General features: G+C 41.4%; 1 protein-coding gene across 7 annotated transcripts in view; it reads left to right on the plus strand.

The window, feature by feature from the left end:
- The window catches only part of CARD19 (caspase recruitment domain family member 19), a 54161-nt gene that overhangs the window by 6396 nt on the left and 26452 nt on the right, over window positions 1–21313 (plus strand). The window contains exon 1 of one of the 7 annotated variants that reach the window (XM_007499672.2): window positions 2408–2527. The exons of 4 other annotated variants lie outside the window; for them this stretch is intronic. In XM_007499672.2, coding sequence (XP_007499734.1) covers window positions 2521–2527 — 7 coding nt within the window. In that variant the 5' untranslated portion in view covers window positions 2408–2520. Of the gene's footprint in view, window positions 1–2407; window positions 2528–21313 lie in introns of those variants that run through there. 2 more of the 7 variants (XM_056805265.1, XM_056805266.1) reach the window with 2 other exon arrangements.

Raw genomic sequence — 21313 nt, forward strand, 5'->3', positions numbered from 1 at the left:
CCCTTCCATATCTAAATCCTTTGATCCTATTTATTTTTTGTACTTGCATATCATTATCTTTAGAGCAAGCCCCTGTGACAATGGGGCAGAGTTCTGAGCAAAATCAGAAGTCTTGAGTTCTAATCAATGGTTATATCCTTGACCTTGAGCAAATATCTTCCCCTTTCTGGACCACCACTTCCTCATCTATGAAAACTAGATGATCTTTAAGATTTTTCTGGCTCTAAGGTTCCATGTCTTGAAGGATATATTCTCGGGAGGCATAGGAACCTTTCAACATTAGGGTGATGCAGTAGACCCAGCTCAGACCTGGTAGTCTAGAAACTCCATTTCTAACCGTGGCTCTGTCCAGACAATCTGTATGACTTGGGACAAGTCCCTTCCATTCTCTGAGTCTCTGTCTCCTCCTCTATAGGATCACAGGACTGCACTAGATGGTGTCTGAAGTCTCTTCCTTCTCTAAATGTGTATGACTGATTTTGTGAAGGTGTTAGGAAGAGGATTTGCTCTTTGGCTAGCATATCCCCAGATATCTGCTTATGAAAGAGAGTCATGGCTTCCTTTCATCTTAAAAAGTTTTTGTTCTTTGGGGTTTCCTGCAACACTTTTCACTTACAAATGTGTGACGTGTAGTGGGTGTATTCAGAGCACTAGCAGCTCATGGCCAAGGCCAGGGTTTGGCACCTCCTGGGTGTGGCTGCATATAGACTGGTTTGGAAGGACTGACTCATATATAATCCTTAACTCTTTTTGCCCTATTTAGCTTCCCTATTTTGAGCTAACTTCCCAAGTAGCCACATACACCCTACGCCTTCTTTCTCAGGCCTTTTCTTTTTCCTCTGCAAGAAAGATCTCAATTTCCCCCATACCCAGCCCAGGCAGCCCTCTCCTAGGAAAGAAAGTCTGGGGGTTATTGCTTTGGCTTCTCTTCCACTCTACCCAGATGGAGTACTAGAGCTGGGATCAAGGAGAAGGAATCAAAAGATCCATGCTTAGCAAAGAGAATCATCATAAAATTGGAAGGGTTGCCAGAGATTCAATCTTCTGCCTAATGCAGGACTCCAAGTCACAGAATTGCTGATAAAAAGAGATTGTTAAGTAGTAAAAAGATCACTGGACGGAGATTCAAATCCCATCTCCAATGTTTCCAACTATGTGGCCTTTGGCAAATTACTTGGCCTCTTCTGTACTCTTCAGTTTTGTTCTTTGTGACACTGAGGGAGGCAGACCTGATGGCTTCTGAGGTCTCTTTCATCTCGGACATTCTCTGAACAAGAAGAGGAATCCTATTAAGTGGCTGGACAGCTCCAGTAATTAAAAAGTTCTTACTTCCAATCCCTTCTATGGAGCTGGAATCTGCCTTCTTAACTTTCATTCATTTTGGTCTTAGTGGATCTCCAGAGCCAACTAGGATAACCTTTCCTACTTTTGAATAATTGCTCTGTGGTGGTTCTCCGTAGAAAAGATACTGGGGAAAGCCCTGAACTGGACTCTAACAGACAAAGGTTTGAATTCTGGCTTTTTCATTTTAGTTAACCTCTCTAGATTTCACTCTCCTCCTTTGTAAAACAAAAAAACAACCACAACAAATAAGATTGAAGTAGGTCATCTCTAAGGTCCCTTCTAGTTCTAAACCCTGTAACTTCTTATTCTGACACTGGACCATGGTGGAGAGCCTTCATTCCTATTAGGTTAGAGCCGGCACTCTGCTCTCTGTTCCCTATCACTCTTGTCTCTTCTGCTCAGTTCAGTTATGTCCCTGAGCCTTCAGACCTCTAATCTTCAACTTGCCACTGCTGAAGTGAAGATGTGATAATTGGGTCTGCAGTTGGGCTACAACTTGCTCTGGGTTGCTGGAGCATTTTGCTTATTTTGGTGAGAATTCAAGCTTTCTTCATTTCAAAGTCTAAGGTGCCAGAGGCAGACCAGGGTCAGGTTTCTCTCCTAGGGATAAAAGATGGTGCAATGGAGTGGGTTTGAATCATCCTGCTTTGGCCAGCTGGTGATGCCCGCTTAGGAGCTGTGGCTTTGGTAAGTAGAGAGAGAATGGAGGGGAAGCAGGAAATTCAGTAAGATGGGAAAGATAGTAGGCAGTGGGCAAGAGGGGGGCCTAACTGAAAAGGGCTGGAAAGAAAGGAAGGTTCCAGGATGCCAGCAGATGCTTGTCTGGGAAGGGCTGGAGGTTGAGGACTCAAGTTCCTTAGGGGGTTAGGGATTGATTGAACGGCGAAGGAGGCTTGACTGAGGCTCCAAGGGCAGGATTCCCAGAAAGGGTAGCAGAGGGTAGGGTAGGAGCAGAGGAGAGCAAGGGCCATGGACGGAGGCAAGAGGAGTCCAGCTAGGGCTGGAGAGGGAGGGGGTGGAGGCGGAGCCTGGGGGCGGGGATCAAGCTGCCCCAGCCCCGCCCTGCCTCGCCCCGCCCGCACGTACTGGGAAGCCCAGTCCGGGACTCAGACAGGAAAGTCTGCAGGGCTGGCCCTGTCCGGCTCCTGAGCCGCTGCCCAGGGGTTCACCGCCACCATGTCAGGTCAGTGCAGTCTTCTCCAACCCAGGGACCGTGCTGGATGTCTCTCCGGTCCAGCCCAGAGAGCACAGGCAGAGGCCCACGCTGGGCCGGGGGTCCCAAGCCGGGCCTGGGGGTCTAGTGAAAGGAAAGGGAAAGGGCCATAGCCCCAGTATCCTGTAGTGGTGCCCCTGGCCGTGTGTGCTGGGTTTGTTTGTCTGTGTCCTCTAGGGCCCCGGGGAAAGGCGGGATGGTCATGGCTGGGGGACAGAGGGAGGAGCCAAGAGTGCCACATATGAAAGGGGAGGGGGCAGTCAGTATGGGGAGACTGAGGGTACAGCCACCTCCCCTCGTAACCACTCCCGCTTCTCAGCTCCCGGAGTCGAGTGTGTTTTGTCCAGGGGTGGGCGTCGTCCAACAGTGGCCCCCAGTGACCTAGGAGATGTTTTCAGTGGGCAGGCGGGCCTGGAGTTTTCGATTTGGCCAATCAGGCTTGGGCTGGACACAGAATCTAGTCGCATCCTTGGTACTGGCCACGGATTTTCTTGAGAATCCCTCTGCCAACAGGAACAGACAACAGTATCCGGAATAGGAGAATTGGGTTTGACTCAGAGCAAAAGACAGGGTTTCCCCCTTGGCTATTATTTAAAGTAAACATTTGGGAAAACCAGTGGCTCTCAGTTGTCAAAAAGCAACTTCCAGCTTTTACTCCCAAAGAGGATATTCCAGTGAGCTGTAGGAGAACTTCTCTTTCTTTCATCTGGAGGGGAGAGTCAGCCTTCCTTTCTCTGGCCCCAAAGTATATGTTTAGAAACTTAACTCTAGCCCCTAGCAGCAGAAAACTGACTTTTCCATTGGTCTGGGAAGAGACTTGTTGACAGCAAAGTTCTTGGAGAATTATTAGAGTACAGTAAGTGTATCTGCATGGGGGGGGGGGGTGCAACTGTGTATATCTATTGGGTTTCCTGTAAATGGAGCTCAGAGGTTTACAAAGTATTTTACATACATAATCTCCTTTAATCATAGATCTGCAACAGGGTATCTTAATCCTTGTGTGTGTGTGCCATGTCTATGTCCCATGGACCAAGTTGGGAGTCTGGTAAAGCCTCTGGACTACTAAGAATAATGTTTTAAGTACATAAATTAAATATATAGGATTACAGAAGAAATCAATTTTAATGAAATAAAAATTGGTTTTCCCATCTAAGTTCATGGACCCCCTGAAATCTACCCATGCACTCCAGGTTAAGAAACTCTGATGATGGCTCAGTGGATAGAAAGCCAGACCTGGAGACAAGAGGTCCTAGGTTTGCCTCTTTCCTCAGACTCCTCTGAGCTATGTGATCCTGAGCAAGTCACTTACCCCCAATTGCCTATCCTTTTTTGCTCTTCTGCCTTGGAACCCATATTTAGTATCAATTCTAAGGCAGAAGGTAAGGGTTTTTTAAAGAAAGAAACTCTGATTTACAAGAGACCCTAGAGATCACCTGATCCAACCCTAGTATTTTACAGATAAAGAAACTGAAACCCAAAGAATTGCCCAAAATTACATAGAATTGAGATTTAAACACAAGTCTTCTAACTCCGAATCCAGTGTTATGTCTACTATACCATGCTATCTTCATGAAATTAACCACCTGTGACATCATCCTTCTCCCAAATAACCCAGGATTGAAATTTTGGTCCTTTAAATATTTTCCTTCTTGGTTCTATTGTCCACTCAGCTATCTGGTGGGGACCAAGAGACAGTGCAAGTATTACTATTCTCATCTATGGACTCAGAAAAGTGAAGTGACTTTCTGAAAATCATGTAAGGTCATTAAGTGAGAGAGCTGGAATTCAAACCCAGGATTTCAGGTTTTTAAAACCCTTTTCCCAACCTCAACTTTGACTATTTTTTAGGTGAAGCCTCTGGAGTAAAAACAAGACTCTAGTATAAATAATGCAACAATTATAGGACCGACACAAAACCTTTTGCTTTGAATGGTGACATTCAACTGAGAAGGAGAATGATAGCAGAAGCAATTATAGTACTGCCCATGGCTGGGACTGGGGTTTTCCCATAAAAGAAAAGGTGGGGACCCTTTCTTGAAACTCTGCTAGGACTTGCCCTTCTCCAAAGGGTAGAACTCTGTTCATTGGTGTTTGTGCTAGCCATCATTGTTTCTGCCTTCTTGTCCTGGAAGGGTGAGGATGAAATGCACAAAAAAAAGTAGTTGACAAAACAAATACAACACTTTAGGCTCAAGCATTATGATTCCAGCTTGCAGTACCCACATGCCGCAGATAGTGATGAAACTCCACCTCCCTGCCCCCACCCCCTTTCCACCAGTATTACTGACAGGAGGATTCAAATTACCAAGATGGAGAAAACCAGGTGACTTCCAGGCTCTGATATCCCAGTTGTCAAAGCATGTTTAAAGCAGCATGCATCAAATACGCAGGGGTGTTGTTGAATTTAGATATGAGTGAGTTGGTGCATGCCAAGTCCAACTCAGCTATTATCATCATTGCTGTGAGCCCTCTTGTATAGAGAGACTTTCACTGCACGTCTTCCTTCGTTGGCCAGTGGTTGTGCCTAGCATTTATTTTAGCTCCCAAGCCTGATCATGAACGTGAGCCCAGCAAAGGAAATGCTTTCATGTATTAGTAATATTGATAATAATAACTCACATTTGCCATTTGTCCCCCCCAACCTTGTCAGGGCAGACGATGCAAGTATCACTATCTATAGTTTACAGAGGAGGAAATGGAGGCTCTGAAAGGTTAATTGATTTGCTCATGGCCACATAATACAGGTGGGAAACCAAGTTTCCCAGCTCTGAGGAAAGCACTCATTCTCATTATGCCAGGTGAGGAATTTTAGGTTCCATTATGGTCGAAATTTTATGTTCTATTAGTTGCTTTTTGTGTTGTTGTTGTTTTTTGATACAACTCATTTTAATATTAACAAGTGGTACATGGGATCATTTCTTAAATTAGTCTTTAGTACTTTAGGTGCAAAGATAGAGTTAACAACTGGATAGCCTTTCCTGCTGAGGCATCAAGTTTGGCATTCCTGTAGGCAGAGCTTGATTGGCTGCCTTTGGAGATCCCTGAGAAAGCTGTTCTTGACTGACACCCAGAGGGAAGAAGCCTAGATCCTCAGATGGCATCTTTTATATTCATGGCATTCGAGAAAGAATATTTTAAAAGATGTACATTATATTAACAATATATCACATTACTTCTCCTTCCTCCTCAAAGCATATGGATATATCTATGTTTCTTAACCTGTTCTCTTCTTTCTCGTTTTTATCAAATCAAAATTGTACCCTACTTGTTGTAGGCAAGGTGTAAGGTACTGGCAAGATCACCTAAGTTCCAGTCACTAATTTACTCTAGGGCCTTGGCCAAGACCCTTTGCATCTCTGGACTTTTACCTACAGTTTGCTCATCTGTAAAAAGGTTTAAGACCAAGCTTCCTTCTAGCACCAGTGGTCTAGGAGTCTGCCTTTCTGTATTTCTCTACTGGGTACAGTACATTGAAGTACAGGCTTCTTATGAGTCCAGAAAGCCTTTCAGAAACTTTCAGCTCTGGTGTTCGATTCAACAACTATTTTTTTTTTTAATCCTTACATTCTGTCATGGAGTCAGTACTAAGTCATTGATTCCAAGGCAGAAGAGTGTTAAGGGCTAGGCAGTTGGGGTTAAGTGAGTTGCCCAAGGTCACACAGAAAGGAAGTATCTGAGTCCAAATTTAAACTCAGGGCCTCCTGTCTCCAGGCCTGTCTCTCTATCCTGCCCCTCAACAACTTTTACTAAGCATCAACCATGTACTTGTTACTGGGATATGAAGATGAAAAGTAATACAGTCTCAGGACTTGAACTGCAGCATGTATATGAAGAATATTGAATCAAGATAATAAAAAATAATATTAATAGCTAGTATTTAAAAGGAGCTTTAAGGTTTACAAAGCACTTTACAAATATCTCATTTTGTCCTCATGATAACCCTAGGAGGTAAGTGCTTTCATTGGCCTCATTTTGCAAATGAAGAAACTGCTGAAGATGAATGAAGTAACTATCCAAAATCACACAGTGAATAAGTATCTGGGGTTGAATTTGAGTTTGGATCTTCCTAATTTCCACATTATTGTATCACCTAATACTGATAAGACTGGAGGAGATAAAGTCATTCATACTATCTTTGTGGATGGAGAGATGGAGAGGAATGGCTAGATAATAGTAGTTAGGTGGATTCCAAATTGGTTGAATGGCCAGGTGCATTGGTATAGGCCGGCATGTCACAAGCACTTCTTCTGTGGTAGGCTCTGGGGATACAAATACAAGCCAAAAAAAAAAAAGCCAGCGCCTGCCCTCAAGGAGTTTTTATTCTAATGAGGAAAAATAATATACACAATGGAGCTTTCAAGGTTGGGGTGGAAGGTTGTATTAAGGTATGTTACTTAGGTCTAAAAAGTCAGAAGCACTACTTGGAGGAGAATAAGGATTGGCAGATCTGAGCCCTTTCCCAAAATGTAGCAACTATAGAGGAAACAGCATGGTAGAAGAATGTTCAGGGGGAGAAGGTCTTAGGGCAGTGATGGTGAACCTTTTAGAGACTGGAGTGCCATGCCCCTCCCCCCCACTAAGCACTGGGCATGCCCTACCTTCCCTCTTACCCCACACAGGGGAGGGAGGGGGTGCTCCCGTTGAGCTGCTGGGCAAAGGGCAAGGTGATGTGAAAAATGTCATCAGGCACAGTGGAGAGGGGAAAGGGGAGCAGCTCTGCCTGAGTCCCGCTGCCTTTCTAGTAATGAACTCTGGGAGGGGAGGTGGGAGGGTGGCTGCATGCCCATAGGGAGTGCTCTGTGTGCCATCTTTGGTACCTGTGCCATAGGTTCACAATCACTGCTTTAGGGGAAGATGAGTATTCCAAGTCAAAAGAACCTCAGTGGTGAGAGAGGTTCCATAATGAGGTTGTAGTCAGGAAGACAAATGTTCAAATTACTCCTCTGACACTTAATTGTGTGACCATGGACAAGTCACTTAAAGTCTTTGAAACTTGATTCCTCATCTATAAAATGAAAATAGTAATGCCCATAGTACCTATCTATCCCACAGCATTGTTATGTAGACACAGATGAGAATATACATATAGGATTTTGCAAACCTTAAGATGCTATTCAAATACCAACTAATAATATGGGATGTTAACTTGGACAGAGTCTTCTAAAGGAATGCTTCAAGGATTTGTTGTTTGTCCTGTGCTATCCAACGTTTTTTCTATCTACTTCTTAGAAAAAGGCATAAGTGATTGTTTTAGCTAATTTGCCAGTGACACAAAACTTGGAGACAATAGCTGTCAACATGTTGGATGAGAGTCAGGATCCCACAGAATCTTCCTTGGCTAGAATGTGGGGCCAAATCTAAGTAAAGTGACATTTGGTAGGCTTAAATGGGAAGTCTTACCCTTGAATTCAAATGATCAACTTCACAAGTACAAGAAAATGCAACTCTACAGCAATTCTGCATTTGTGGTGGGCATTATAACAGGGATTCACTGTCTGGGTATGGTTTGAACTAGGTGGCTTTTCAATTCCGTTTGCTTTTGTGAAAAGTACAATAAGAAATTTGAGGAAAGCAAATCAGAGAGGGGCTTTATGGAAGTGATGGAAGATTGAGCAAAGACTTCAAGGAAAATCTGGATTTCAGTAGATGAAGATGAGAAAGGGATATATTCCAAGTATGTGAGATTGCCTGCCTGCCCGCCCAAATGCGCAGAAGTGAGAGGGGAAAGAATGAAATTAAGAAATAATCATAACAACAACAATAGTAATAATTGATTTTATATAGGGCTTTAAGGCTAGTAATATTATTATCTTTTTTTTTTAAACCCTTACCTTCCATCTTGGAATCAGTACTGCGTATTGGTTCCAAGACAGAAGAACGGTAAAGGCTAGGCATGGGGGTCGTGACTTGCCTAGCTAGTCACACAACTAGGAAGTGTGTGAGATCAAATTTGAACCCAGGACCTCCTGTCTCTAGGTAGTAGCATATTATTTCACTTGATCTTCACAATATTTCCATGTGGCAAGTACTACAGGTGCTGTCATTGCCCATATTACAGTTGCAGAAATATTACCACAACTAGTGTCAGGTGGGATTTGAACATACTCAAGTATAGCACCCTTTCCATACCACCATACTACATATTGGTAGTTGTAGTCCAGTTTGCTGTTATGCAGAGTGTTGGAAAAGAAGTAGGGTGCAATAAGTCTGGAGAGGTAGGTTGGATGCCATGGATTCCCCAATTCCGTCTGCCTCGATGGAAGGGCAGACCTTCAAAGAGCTTAGCAAAGCTGGCCATTTAGAATTAGCCTGGGTGGAAAATGTTGAATTGTTGAGCAGCTACTGTTTTTACATAGGATTTTGCTTCTGCCCCATATTCCACTTGTCTAGTTGGGAACCAAGCACCATGCACAGGTCTCACATTTCTCACACTACATCACTGACTGTATGCATTTGGCCCACAACAAGCCAAAGAAGAACGGTCAGAAGATGGCTGGAGACCATTCCAGACCTGTTGATGTTTAGCCTGGAAAAGAAAAAGCCTGGGGTGGCAAGTTCTGTCTTCAACTATTTGAAGAGCTACCCCTACTGTGTGAAAGAGATTTTAACTTGTTTCATTGAGGAACATAGGACAGAGGTACAGCAGGGCAGATTTAGGCTTAAGATCATGTTGGTTATAGTACTTATTAAGTATTTAATAAATGCATTTTCGTTCATTCAAGAACAAAATATTTTGGAATTAAGGGATAAATCTTGGACCTGTGATTCAATTAGTGTGAAAGAACACCCAACTGATGAAGCTTCCTCTTCTCCTCAAAATCATCACTTTCTCTGCAACTTACAATCTTATAGAGTTGCCTTTAATACTGGGATATGAGACAACATGCCCAGAGTCATGCCCATACCCATGCATATCAGAAACTAAATTTGAACTCAGATCTTCTTAGCTTCAAGGCTAGGTTTCCTTCCACTATAACATTTGTTGTTCAATCATATGTGACTCTTCATGACCCCATTTGGGGTCTCCTTGGAAAAATCATTCCTCGAAGTGATTTACCAGTTCCTTTGCCAGCTCAATTTACAGATGTGAAACTGAGGCAAATGGGGTTAAGTGACTTGTCATGGACCACACAGCTAGTGAGTGTCTGAAGCCAGATTTGAACTCGGGAAGATAAGTCCTTCTGACTCCACACCCAGCACTCTCTCCACAGAGCCACCCACTATCAAAACATTTAGATCTATCTAAAAGTAGAGTGGGCTACCTGGTAAGGTTGTAAGTTTTCTGTGCCTAGAAGTGTGCAAGCAGGACTTGCCACTTGTCAGTAATGATAGAGGGAGGTTTCCTGCTCAGTTCAGGGTTGTACTATATGAAATTCTGGAGTGTCTTCCAGTTTTGATGTTCTAAGATTCTACATCCCACCTTTCTAATAGTAAACTTTGGCTTGTAGTAGTCAATCTAAGAATGGTGAAGATACTTTTAGTGTTTCTGTCTTTCCACATAGTGCCTGCCATACGCCGAGCCTCTCCTCCCTTTTAGCCTCCAACTAGCAAAGCCTGCAATCTAAAATCTGGTTTGGGGATCCTTGCCTCAGAATCCAGAGGAAATTTTGCACCGTGTCATTACCTCTAACCAAATGTGTTTACTGAAGTGGCCACAGGCTATCCTAGCCCTGACTTTGTACCTAATTATTTTAGTCCCATAAAATGTCTGAGCTAGAAGGGATCTTAGAGGTCCTATAGACCAACCTAGTAATTTCACTGTTAATATTAATTTTAGAGTTAGCTTATCTTAGTGAACAGAGTGCCAGCTTCCTCAGGAAGATCTGGGATAAGGTACTACCTGACACTTAGTGACCATGTGAACATGGGCAAATAATTTAAATTCTTAGGGCCTTGGCAGCATATTGAGACCATAAGTTGTAAAACAGGGATCTACATTAAAAAAAAAAACAACCTTCTTACTTTCAGGGCAGGTAAGGTGGCTAGAGTCTGGAGGTCCTGGGTTCAAATCCAGCCTCAGACACTTCCTAGCTGTGTGACCCCAGGCAAATCACTTAACCCCATTTGCCTAACCCTTGACTTTCTCTCTTAGACTTGTTACAAAGACAGAAAGTAAGGTTTTTTAAAAAAACAACTCTTATTCCAGGTCTGGCACTATATCCACTGTGCCACCTAAGCTGTCCACTAGAGATCTGCATTGATACAGGTTTTTTCCTCAACATAAGTCCCATATATGATTAAAAATCACAGGTTGATAGCAAAAAACAATAACAATCATAATATTTTTGTTACTTTAAAATTTTTAATTTAATATTTTTACAATGAACAAAGATCCTTTTTTCTCTCCCATTCCAAAAAAACAAAACAAAACCCTTGTAACACATACGCATAGTCCAACAAAAAACAAATTTTCACATTGGTCATGGCTTACTATATGTGTGTGTGTCATTCTGCACCATCACTGCTCTGTCAGGAAGTGGGTAGCAAGCTTCATCATCAGCCCTATAGAATTTCTACTGGTCATTGTGTTGATCAGGACTGTCAGAGCTTTGAAAATTACTAGTCTTTACAAGTATGCGGTATAAATTGTTTGAGTTTTTTTGGTTCCAATCACTTCACTCTTCTTCAGTTCATACAAGTCTTTCTAATTTTCTATGAAATTGTTTCATCATTTCTCACAGCACAATAGTATTCCATCACATTCACATTACAGAATTCATTTGGTCAGCCCCAAATTGTTATTGTTGTTGAGTCATTTCGGTTATGTCCACTCTTTGTGACCCCATTTATGGTTTTCTTGGTAAAGATGCTGGAGTGGTTGGTCATTTCCTTCCCCAGCTCATTTTGCAGATGAGGAAACCAAGGCAAATCAGAGTTAAGTGACACCCAGGATCACACAGCAAGTAAGTGTCTGAAGCTGGATTTGAACTCAGGAAGATGAGTCTTCCTGACTCCAAGCCCAATGTTCTATCTACTACACCACCTAGCTGCCTTCCTCAAATGGTAGCTATTTCCTAATGTCATTATTAATATTAATCATTAATGTGATTGATTGTTAATTATTATGATTTAATACCATTATTATTAAAAGCTGGCCTTTACATAGTGCTTTAGGATTGACAAAGCACTGTGCATGCTTTCATTTGATCCTCACAATAACCCTGTGAGTTCAGTTGTGACATATAGTGTAATTATACAACTACTTCCATTTTATAAAGATACTGAACCTCAGAGGTGTAAAATAACTTACTCAAGACCATACAGTGGTAGAACTGGGATTAGAACCCAGATTTCCACTGGGTAGGATTTCTTGTGGCATCTTAACACAGGTTATGAAAATGATAATCAGCAGCATATTTAGGGGGAAAGTATGTGGTAGAAGTCTGTAGTTTTAGACATTGCACTCTGGGCCCTGGGGATACAGATACAAAAATCAATCATTCCTGCCCTTCTGGAACTTATATTTTATCAAAGTGACATAGCATGGTTACAGATAAAGAAGTATAAAGTAGATACAAAATAAATACAAAATGATTTTTAAGTGCATATGAGAAGAAGAATAACAAACAATGAGAAATCAGAAAAGGTCTCTTGAAGGAGGTGGGACATGAGCTGAGCCTCGAAGGGGTTCTAAGAAGAAGGTGTAAGAGAGAACATTCCAAAGATGAGACCCCAGCCTGTGCAGAGGCCTATAGAATGTTGTACACCTGCAGGCTGTAGCCACTCCCAAATGAGCGTGGTAGAAACCAGCTGAAAAATGCATTTGGGAAATATTTAACAAAAGAAATAAAAATGCAATACAACATAGATAATATTAGTTTGTGCTTTTCTAAGTCAATCAGTGGGCCTCTCAATCTGTTTCCATTTGGCTTTTTTTTTAAACCCTTACCTTCCCTCTTAGTATGAATTCTAAGATAGTACTAGGCAATCAGGGTTAAGTGACTGGGCCAGGGTCATACAACTAGGAAGTGTCCAAGGACAGATATGAACCCAGGTCCTCTTGATTCCATACATAGCATTCTCTCCACCATGGCAGCTGCCCTGCCATTTGAATTTGACACCACTATTATATAGGAGGGAAAGCTCATAGGTCAGTTTGGTTGGAACATGAAGTTTGTGAAGGGAAACAGTGTGTAATTTGCCTGGAAATATAGGCGGGAGATAAAGGGCTTTAAATATCAAAGAGGAGAATGTGTATTTTTATCCTAGAGGCAATAGGGAGCCACAAGAGCTTCGCATGCAAAGGAATGGCATGATGAGATCTGTGTTTTAGAAATATCAATTTGGCAGCTGTGTAGACACTGGATTGGAGAGAAGGAAGACCAAAGAACAGTAGAAAGCAAGACTGCAATCAGTCAGCCAGTACTGATTAAGCTGTGTGCCAGGCATTGTGCTAGGACCACCTGGGGAAACAAGAAACTTTCAGCAGTACCTCCCCTCAAGGAGTTTATATTCTATTGAAAACAGCATGTACACCTATAAGCAAATATAAAATATATGAGTAAATATAAAGTACCTGGGCGAACAGTGGTATTGGGGCAAGCTGGAGTTTGCCTTGTGAAAGGGGCTAATAAGAGCATTTGTCTTAGGTACCACCATCCCTTGCTGCCCAGTAGATTTTTTGAAAGAGTGCATGAACACAAAGAAAAAGCCCCCTTTGAGGGTCGCCTTCTCTGTATGCTTACATAAGCCAAATCCCTCTAAAATTGGGGGCTAAATCAGGAGGGAATTGACTCTCTTAGCTTCTCCTTGAAGCTTCTAGCAAAGTGCAGAGCAGAGAAGTAGGACAGACTCAGAAGCAAAAAAGCATAAATCCGGAACACAGAAAATCCCCCAAGGAATAAAAACAGACAACAAAGCTGGATTTCAAGGTAACAGGGAAGGGACTCTTCTAGTAGAACTATTCGTTGAAGAATTATTCTCCAAAACACTGAGCAGGCCAGCCAGGCAGTATGGGTCACCTTCCAGAGGGATGAGAACTAATGTGGCTGAACTGATTCAGCAGGCAGAAGATAGAGAATCGCTCCCTTTGGTGAGCTGATACCAGTGTCTTTGCAGGTTGAAATCAATTAGTAGACTTGGTTCTGGGTGGAGGCACCCTACCACTGGCTTGACAAATTCTGGGTGGCACCTTGCAACATCATTTGGCAGGCAGCAAGGTAGAAATGAATAGAACACTGACTGAAATCAGAGGATTTGGGTTCATATCCCATCTCTGATGCTTTCTCTCTATGAGACATCGGACAAGTCACAACCTCCCGTAGCCTCAGTTTCTTCATCTATAAAATGGAAGAATGGATTAAAGAGCCTCTAAGGCCTAGAACTATGACTTTTATGACTTGCTATTTTTTTTTAGGGAATTCTTATTTGGAATTATACCATTATGCCTATAATTCATGTTCATGTTTATCTTTATCATCATGATATCCTAAAAGGAAACTGGAGTCTTGAATAAGAAAGTGAAGGGCAAACAGGAACAGGGCTCAACAATACCACACCTATCACATACATATTTTCTCCATTTGGGTCTGGGTGCCCTGCAGGTGTTTGACTAGACTGGAGAGGTTACCAGGACCCTTCCTTGCCCCCAATTGCCCCTACCTCACATATCCACTCTTTGTGATCCTAATTTGTGTCTTTCTGGAGCCTAAAACTTTATGCACTTTGGAAGCATGTTGCCAGTTGTTTATTTTTCATTTGCCTTTTGTTTTCATTTCCAAAAAGCTAAAACATTACTTGCACACATTAAATCTTGGGGTTGGCACCTGTATGTAAAACATTTTATCCAAGGTCTGCCCCTCCCTAGTCACCAGTTTAACAGTTGTTGTTTTTTTTACCACTCCTTTGGCATGGCATAAACATGGCCCACTACAAGGAAGTTGCCATTGGATGCTTGTTATATGTTCTCCATTGAAATTTTGTGTGCATCTGAAACTACCCTTACAACTGCTTCCTTTGCATTTTGGCATTTGGCAACTGGTTATGGCTGTCACCTTTCTCCTTCCAGAGTAATTCTGATCAAAAAGCCATAATTTGGGGCAGCCTAGGTAGCACAGTGGCCAGAGTGCCAGGTCTGGAGTTGGGAAGACCTGGATTCAAATCTGACCTGACACTTCCTGGCTCTGTGGCCCTGGGAAAGTCATTTAACCCCCATTGTCTAGCCCTTGCCATTCTTCTGCCTTAGAATTCATACTAAAACAGAAGGTAAAGGTTTAAAAAAAATTTAAATAAAAGTTATAGTTTTTACTAGGTCTATATACACTAAGACAACTAAAGAAAAATGAAGAGGACCCATATGTACAAAAAATATTTTAGCAACTTTTTTTTGTTATATTAAAGAACTGAAAACTAAGGAAATACCCCTCACATGGAGAGCAACAGAACAAAGTATGGTGTATGCATGTGCTGTTGTTGTTCCATCGTTTCAATCATGTCTGGCTCTTCATGATCCCATTTGGAGTTTCCTTGGCAAAGATCCTGGAGTGGTTTGTCATTTCCTTCTCCAGCTCATTTGACAGTTAACAAAACTGAGGCAAAGTGTTAAGTGACTTGCCCAGAGTCACATAGCTAGTAAGTATCTGTGGTCAAATTTGAATTCAGGTCTTCCTGACTCCAAGCCCAGTGTGCTCTATCCACTGCACCACCTATGAAAGTAATAGAATACTATTGTGCTGTAAGAAATTATAAAAGAAATAGCTTTAGAGAAGCCTGGGAAAAACCTATGAACTGATGAAGGGTAAAGAGAACAGAACTAGGAGAACAATTTCTACAATTATATCATATTAAATATAAATAACTTGAAAATATTTAAGAGCTCTCATCAGTGCAATGACCAAGCAAGACTAGGCAAGTTATAAATGTATGGATATGGTAAATGTGGAAATTAGTTTTGCTTAATTATGCATATTTGTTACAAAAGATTTGTTGGGGAGGGGAGTTAGTATGGAAGAAGAAAGGGACAAGTATAAGGGAGACAGCCTAGCAATAGGGTTACCAACGAGTGCATTTGAGGTATTTTTTAAAAGTGAACAGAACAGAAGGAAAGGCATCAGGAAATAGACTAGCATGACAGCTTTGAAAGTCACATGTTGAAAATTGTGGTATATGTGTTGGAATACTATTGTGTTATAAGGAATGATGACTTGATGGATTTCTATAAGAACTGGAAAGACCTCCATGAACTGATGAGGAGAGAAATGAGCAGAACCAGAGGAATATTATACACAGTAACTGGAACATTGTGGGATGATCAAATGTAATGAACTTCTCTACTAGCAGCAATGCAACAATCCAGGACATTTCTGAGGGACTTATGAGAAAGAACGCTATCCACATTCAGAGGAAGAACTGTGGGAGCAGAAACACAGAAGAAAAACATATGATTTATCACTTATTTATATAGGTATAGGATATGAGGTTTGGGTTTTTAAAAGATGACTTACAAAAATGAATAATATGGAAATGGGTTTTGAATGTTAATATATGTATAACTCAGTGGAATTGCTTGTCAACTCCAGGAGGAGGGAGGGGAAAAGGGAAGGAGAGATAATGAATCATGTAACCATGGGAAAATGTTTTAAAATTGAGTTAAAATAAAAAGAAAATTCCCTGTTGAGGCAGCTAGGTGGCTCAGTAGAAACAAAGTCAGGCCTGGAGTTGGGAGGTTCTGGGTTCAGACTTGACCTCAGAAACTTCCTAGTGACCCTAGGCAAGTCACTTAACTCCAATTGCCCAGCCCTTACCCCTCTTCTGCCTTAGAACTGATACTTGGTATTAATTCTAAGATGGAAGGTAAATGTTTAAAAGAAAGAAAGTTACATGTTAAACTTATTGTATACTTAAAGGGAAAAATAAGTTGCAAGTAATAGAGATTTACACCTTCATGTATTATTTTCTTTTTTGCCATTCTACTTTGTGTATGAAAATAGTCACCTTTCTTTGTTTTTTAAACCCTTTTCTTCTGGCTGAGTAACAACTCTAAGAGAGAACAACAATAAGGGTTAGGCAATTGGAGTGAACCTCTATTTGTTTTTTAAGTTCAGAATTAAAAAAAGAAAGAAACTTAGACAAAAGAAAAGCTATTGTGCATGTTCTGGTTGCCAGCCAGAGTAATGGAGATATTGAGATGGGTTCGGGTATGGCACTTTCATTACAGAGCCACGGTAATGTGTATACCAGTTAACTTGCTTGAGCATGTGACTCTCAGAGCTTGGCAGAAAATCTGGGCCATATGCTTGTTGTCTTAACCTAAATTTTTATGCCTTCCCACAACCTTTCTGGGAGGAGGTTGCACATTCTGCTGTTGTGTTAGCCAATTGTTTCTCCCCACAAGAGAAAAACTGACTAATCAAGTAAGCAGAAAATGAGATGGAGTCAGAAAGGGCACTCAATGAAGTCAATAGAACTGCTAGATTTGGTGATTAGAAGGATCATAGGATTTAGAGCTGGTTGGTAGGGAGCCTAAAAATCAACTAATTCCATTCCCCTCATTTCACAGACGTAGAAACTTGCCCACAGTCATGGGGGAGTCATAAGAGCTGGGATTTGAACTATCTTTTAACTTCAATTCCAGTGCTCTTTTCAGAGGGGAGATCGTGTGATCAAGTTCATATAGTTCTGATAGATTTGCTCCATTCTATGGCCATAGGCACAGCCAGCACCTCACAGCAACGTGTATCTGTTTCCAGTTGTTATTGGGCAGAAAGACTTGGAGGAGTGAATGTAACTCATCCCCACTTCTAGTGAAATAGTTCAAAGTGCCTGTTATCTTGGAAGTGGGTCTATAGTCTATATGGCAGCTAGATGACACAAGTCAAAGAGCATTGGACTTGGAATCAGGAAGACTATCTTCCTGAGTTCAAATCCAGCCTCTGATACCAGCTGTGTGACCCTGGAGAAGTCACTTAACACAGTTTTCCTCATTTTCCTCATCTATAAAAATGATCTGGAGACAAACATGGCAGAACCTCCCTAGTATCTTGGCCAACAGAACCCCCAAATGCAGTCAAAAATGACTGAAACGACTGAACAGAAACACACTGGAGTCTCTACAGAGCATCACAGTCATTCTCAGAGAATCATGGAACCTTATTATTGGAAAGGACCTTAGAGACCATATCGGTCAATGCCTTCATTTTACAGTAAAGAAAGCTGAGGATCCCAAAAGGGAAAAGACTTAACCAAAGTTACATAGAGTCTCAGTGACCAAGGTAGGACTGACACTCTGGTCCTCTGACTTCCAATTCATCGTACTTTCTACCATAACACAGTACTTCTTAACACAGAGAGTGTAGATGGTTGTATTAAAACCAGGTGATAGACTTCCTCCAAGAGGCAATGACTGAATAGACAGAATGAGATGCACATTTGTGGTCATGGACCAGGAAAAAATTGTTTAGTTTATGCATATTTGTCACAAGGGTTTTGTTTCCTTTTTTCCCCCCTTCAGTGGTGATAGGTGGTAGAGAGAGAAAGTAAATGATTGTTAATTTTTTTTAAAAGTTTAATTAAAAAAACATATAGTGAGGTCCAAAGGAAAATGAGCATGACGATATTTTTTAAAATCCTTACTTTCTGTTTTGGTAACTCTAATATAGAAGTTTAAGGGTTAAGCAATCAGGGTTAAGTGATTTGCCCAGGGTCATACAGTTAGGAAGTGTATAAGTCTAAATTTGAACCCAGATCTCCTGACTCCAGGTCTGGCACTCTATCCACTATGCAACTTTGCTGCCCCATACCTCTTTGTTCATATTATTTATAACCTCCCTGGTGAAGGTAATTGGATCTGATGAGACAATGTTATTTGGAGATCAATGAAAATAATCTGAAAGTATGAGTTGAGAAGACTTCAGAGCACGTAACAACTCTATTCTAGAGTTTTAAGACCTGTCTCTTGGAGGAAGAATACTGCTTGACCCCAGAGGCCAGAACAAAGAGAAGTGGAAGTTGTAGAGATGGATTTCAGCTCAACACTAAAACTTGCTATTGATTAGAAGCTCCCCAAAAGGAGGATGAGGGATTTCATAGGTGAGTGGATTTGCTCCTCCTAGACATAGTCTCTGGAGGTTTGGTATGAAGGGTAGAATAGGAACAGCAACAGCAGGGCAAAAAGTAAAAAATATAGGATTGTAGCATGTTGGGAGAGAGGAATGGGAAAGTGGTTAATGAGGCAAGTTTGAATTCTAGACCAGCAAGAGAAGCTTAGCAATGAGTTCTTTCCCCACTCCTTCCCTCACCCACTTCCTTCACCGTACTCCTGAGGGACCTGTGGTACCCCTTACCCTCTTTGAAGAGCTCTTAACTTTTTGACTTAGTAACAACTCCAAGAAGAGTAAAAGCTAGGCAAATGAGGTTAAGTGACTTGCTCATATTTGAACCCAGGTTTTCCCAATTCAGGCCTGACACTCTATCCACTGAGTCACCTAGCTGTCCCTTGATGGGCTCTAAACCTGGTAGCATCTACACCTCTTTTAGTTTAGTACCCATAACATTAGCTATTCTTTTTTCTAAAATAATAGTTAAAAAGTAAACTCTAAGAACTGGAGGGTATTTTAGAGATAATATCATTCCTATCCTCTGTCCTAAATGGAAAATTGAGACCAAGAAATGGATCAAAGGAATATGGACTTATAGTTACAAGAGACCATAGAGGTCATTAAATCCAATCCCATCATTTACTAATGAGGAAGCTAGATGGCACAATGAACAGTACACTATTCCTGGAGTCAGGAAGACAAATTTGACATTAGGTATACTTACTAACTGTGATCCTGGGCAAGTAATTTAATCTTCATGTGCTCAGTTTCCCTCATCTATAAAATAGAAATAATAATAGCACCTACTTCTTAGCATTGTTGGAAGGAAAAAATGAGATGATATTTGTATAGTGCCTTGCAAAAGTGCTATTTTACATAGTACATATTTATTAGTCATTTTTATTAAACTGAGCCTTGGAGAGGTTAAGTGATTTTGTCCAAGATTACACAGTAAGTGTAATAAGTAAGATGGCATTCAAACTTGCCTTCTTGAGTTAATATCTAGTTCTGTATCCACAATGCCCTACTTTATTTAAAAGACAAAGGAGGGGGCAGCTGAGTAGCTCAGTGGATTGAGAGCCAAGCCTAGAGACTCCCAGTCCTGGTCTCAAATCTGGCCTCAGACACCTCCCAGCTGTGTGACCCTGGGCAAGTCACTTAATCCCCATTGCCTAGCCCTTTCCACTCTTCTGCCTTGGAACCAATACATAGTATTGCTTCCAAGACGAAAGGTAAGGGTTTGTGGGTTTGTTTGTTTTTTAATAAAAATAATAGAAAAAGGACTTGCTCCAGGTTGAAAACCTGGGAAGTGGATGATCAAAGACTAGAATCCAAGATAATAATCATAACTGAGATTATATTATAGAGTGCTTTTAAGGTTGCACAGTACTGAAGGTAGCGTAACATTTTTTCTAGCTAGAGCACTCTTGTTTACAGAAACTCTAAATAGAAAATGCCCTATCAGGCTCTTGTTGTGAACCTGATTGCATTGAGGTTACCTAATCTTCAACCCATACTGTTATCTGTCTTTGTCACCCCATTTACCATCAGCTCTGAATGGGGCTCACTGGCCTGTTTGGTCCATTTATTCTAACCCTCTGTGAAACGATTATACCTTGGCTTAAACACAGGTTTGTTCCTATGGGTAGAGAAAGAACCCTTAGTGAAATAGCTAAGAGCTAGGACTGACAGTCTGTATCTCTTAGTCCTGAATTTAAAGGCAATCCATGGTTCATAGAGTTTGTCTTTATCCTCTGTGACATGTAGGGTATCAGGACTCTGCTTGATTTCTCTTTGTGTGTTACACTAAAGCTTTACGGGCAATTTAAGGCCAATAGCTCAGAAAGATGGGTCTCAAAAACAGGCAGTGCACAGGAACCGGCAATCAAAAAATGGAAGAGAAGGATGAAAAACTCTGGAATATCAGGGAAAAGGAACTTAGGGCAGAGAATGTCAAGGCTAGAGGGGTTCTTCAAGATGAATCTATTTGAAATTTTAGGGGGAGAGGAGTCTGGGCAGTAGTCTCAGGTAATTTAGTATGTGTTCATTAGTCAAATGAACCCCAAGCTCCTTTTTCCCCCATTTTGCAGCCATGTTCTGGAAACACAGGATGTTATAGCTAGAGAAGACCCTAGAAATTCATTATAGAGAGGGAGAGAATAAAGCCCAGAGAGGGGAAAGAGCCTGTAGCTGAGCCAGGACTAAGGTGCAGATGTTCAAACTTTCCACTCCTTCCACTTTAGCTTCTGTAAAAGGTCAGCAAAGATAAGTTAGGCCAGGCACAGTTAACTGGTCTGACTGAAGGAGAAACCCAGACATATTGATTGCCTGAGTGGTGGCAGGCCTCCAAGTGAGTGTGAAGCTCCTAAGGGGCACATTCTTGGGATCTTTTTTCTGGGAATCAGAAATAAATTGAGATGAAATTTTGGCATGATACATGTTCCTGATGCAATATGGGGCTAGCTCATTTGGTAAATAATTGATGCTTCAGTATTGAAAAGCCCTGTGGAATGACATACTCAGATTGAAGATATTGACTTGGGAGCCCAGTTAAGTGCTCCTGTGGATAGCTTGGGGGCTTGGAAAACAATTTGTGTTTGGCCAGTTTAGCTGACGCCATGGCTTGCAAGAAGCTCAGTACTAGGAATTCCTTGGAATTAAAGAACATGGAATGGTGGGACTGAAAGAGACCTTAGTTATCATCTAATCTAATTTTATATTT

Source organism: Monodelphis domestica, chromosome 7 (assembly GCF_027887165.1).
Source record: "Monodelphis domestica isolate mMonDom1 chromosome 7, mMonDom1.pri, whole genome shotgun sequence".
Lineage (NCBI taxonomy): Eukaryota > Metazoa > Chordata > Mammalia > Didelphimorphia > Didelphidae > Monodelphis > Monodelphis domestica.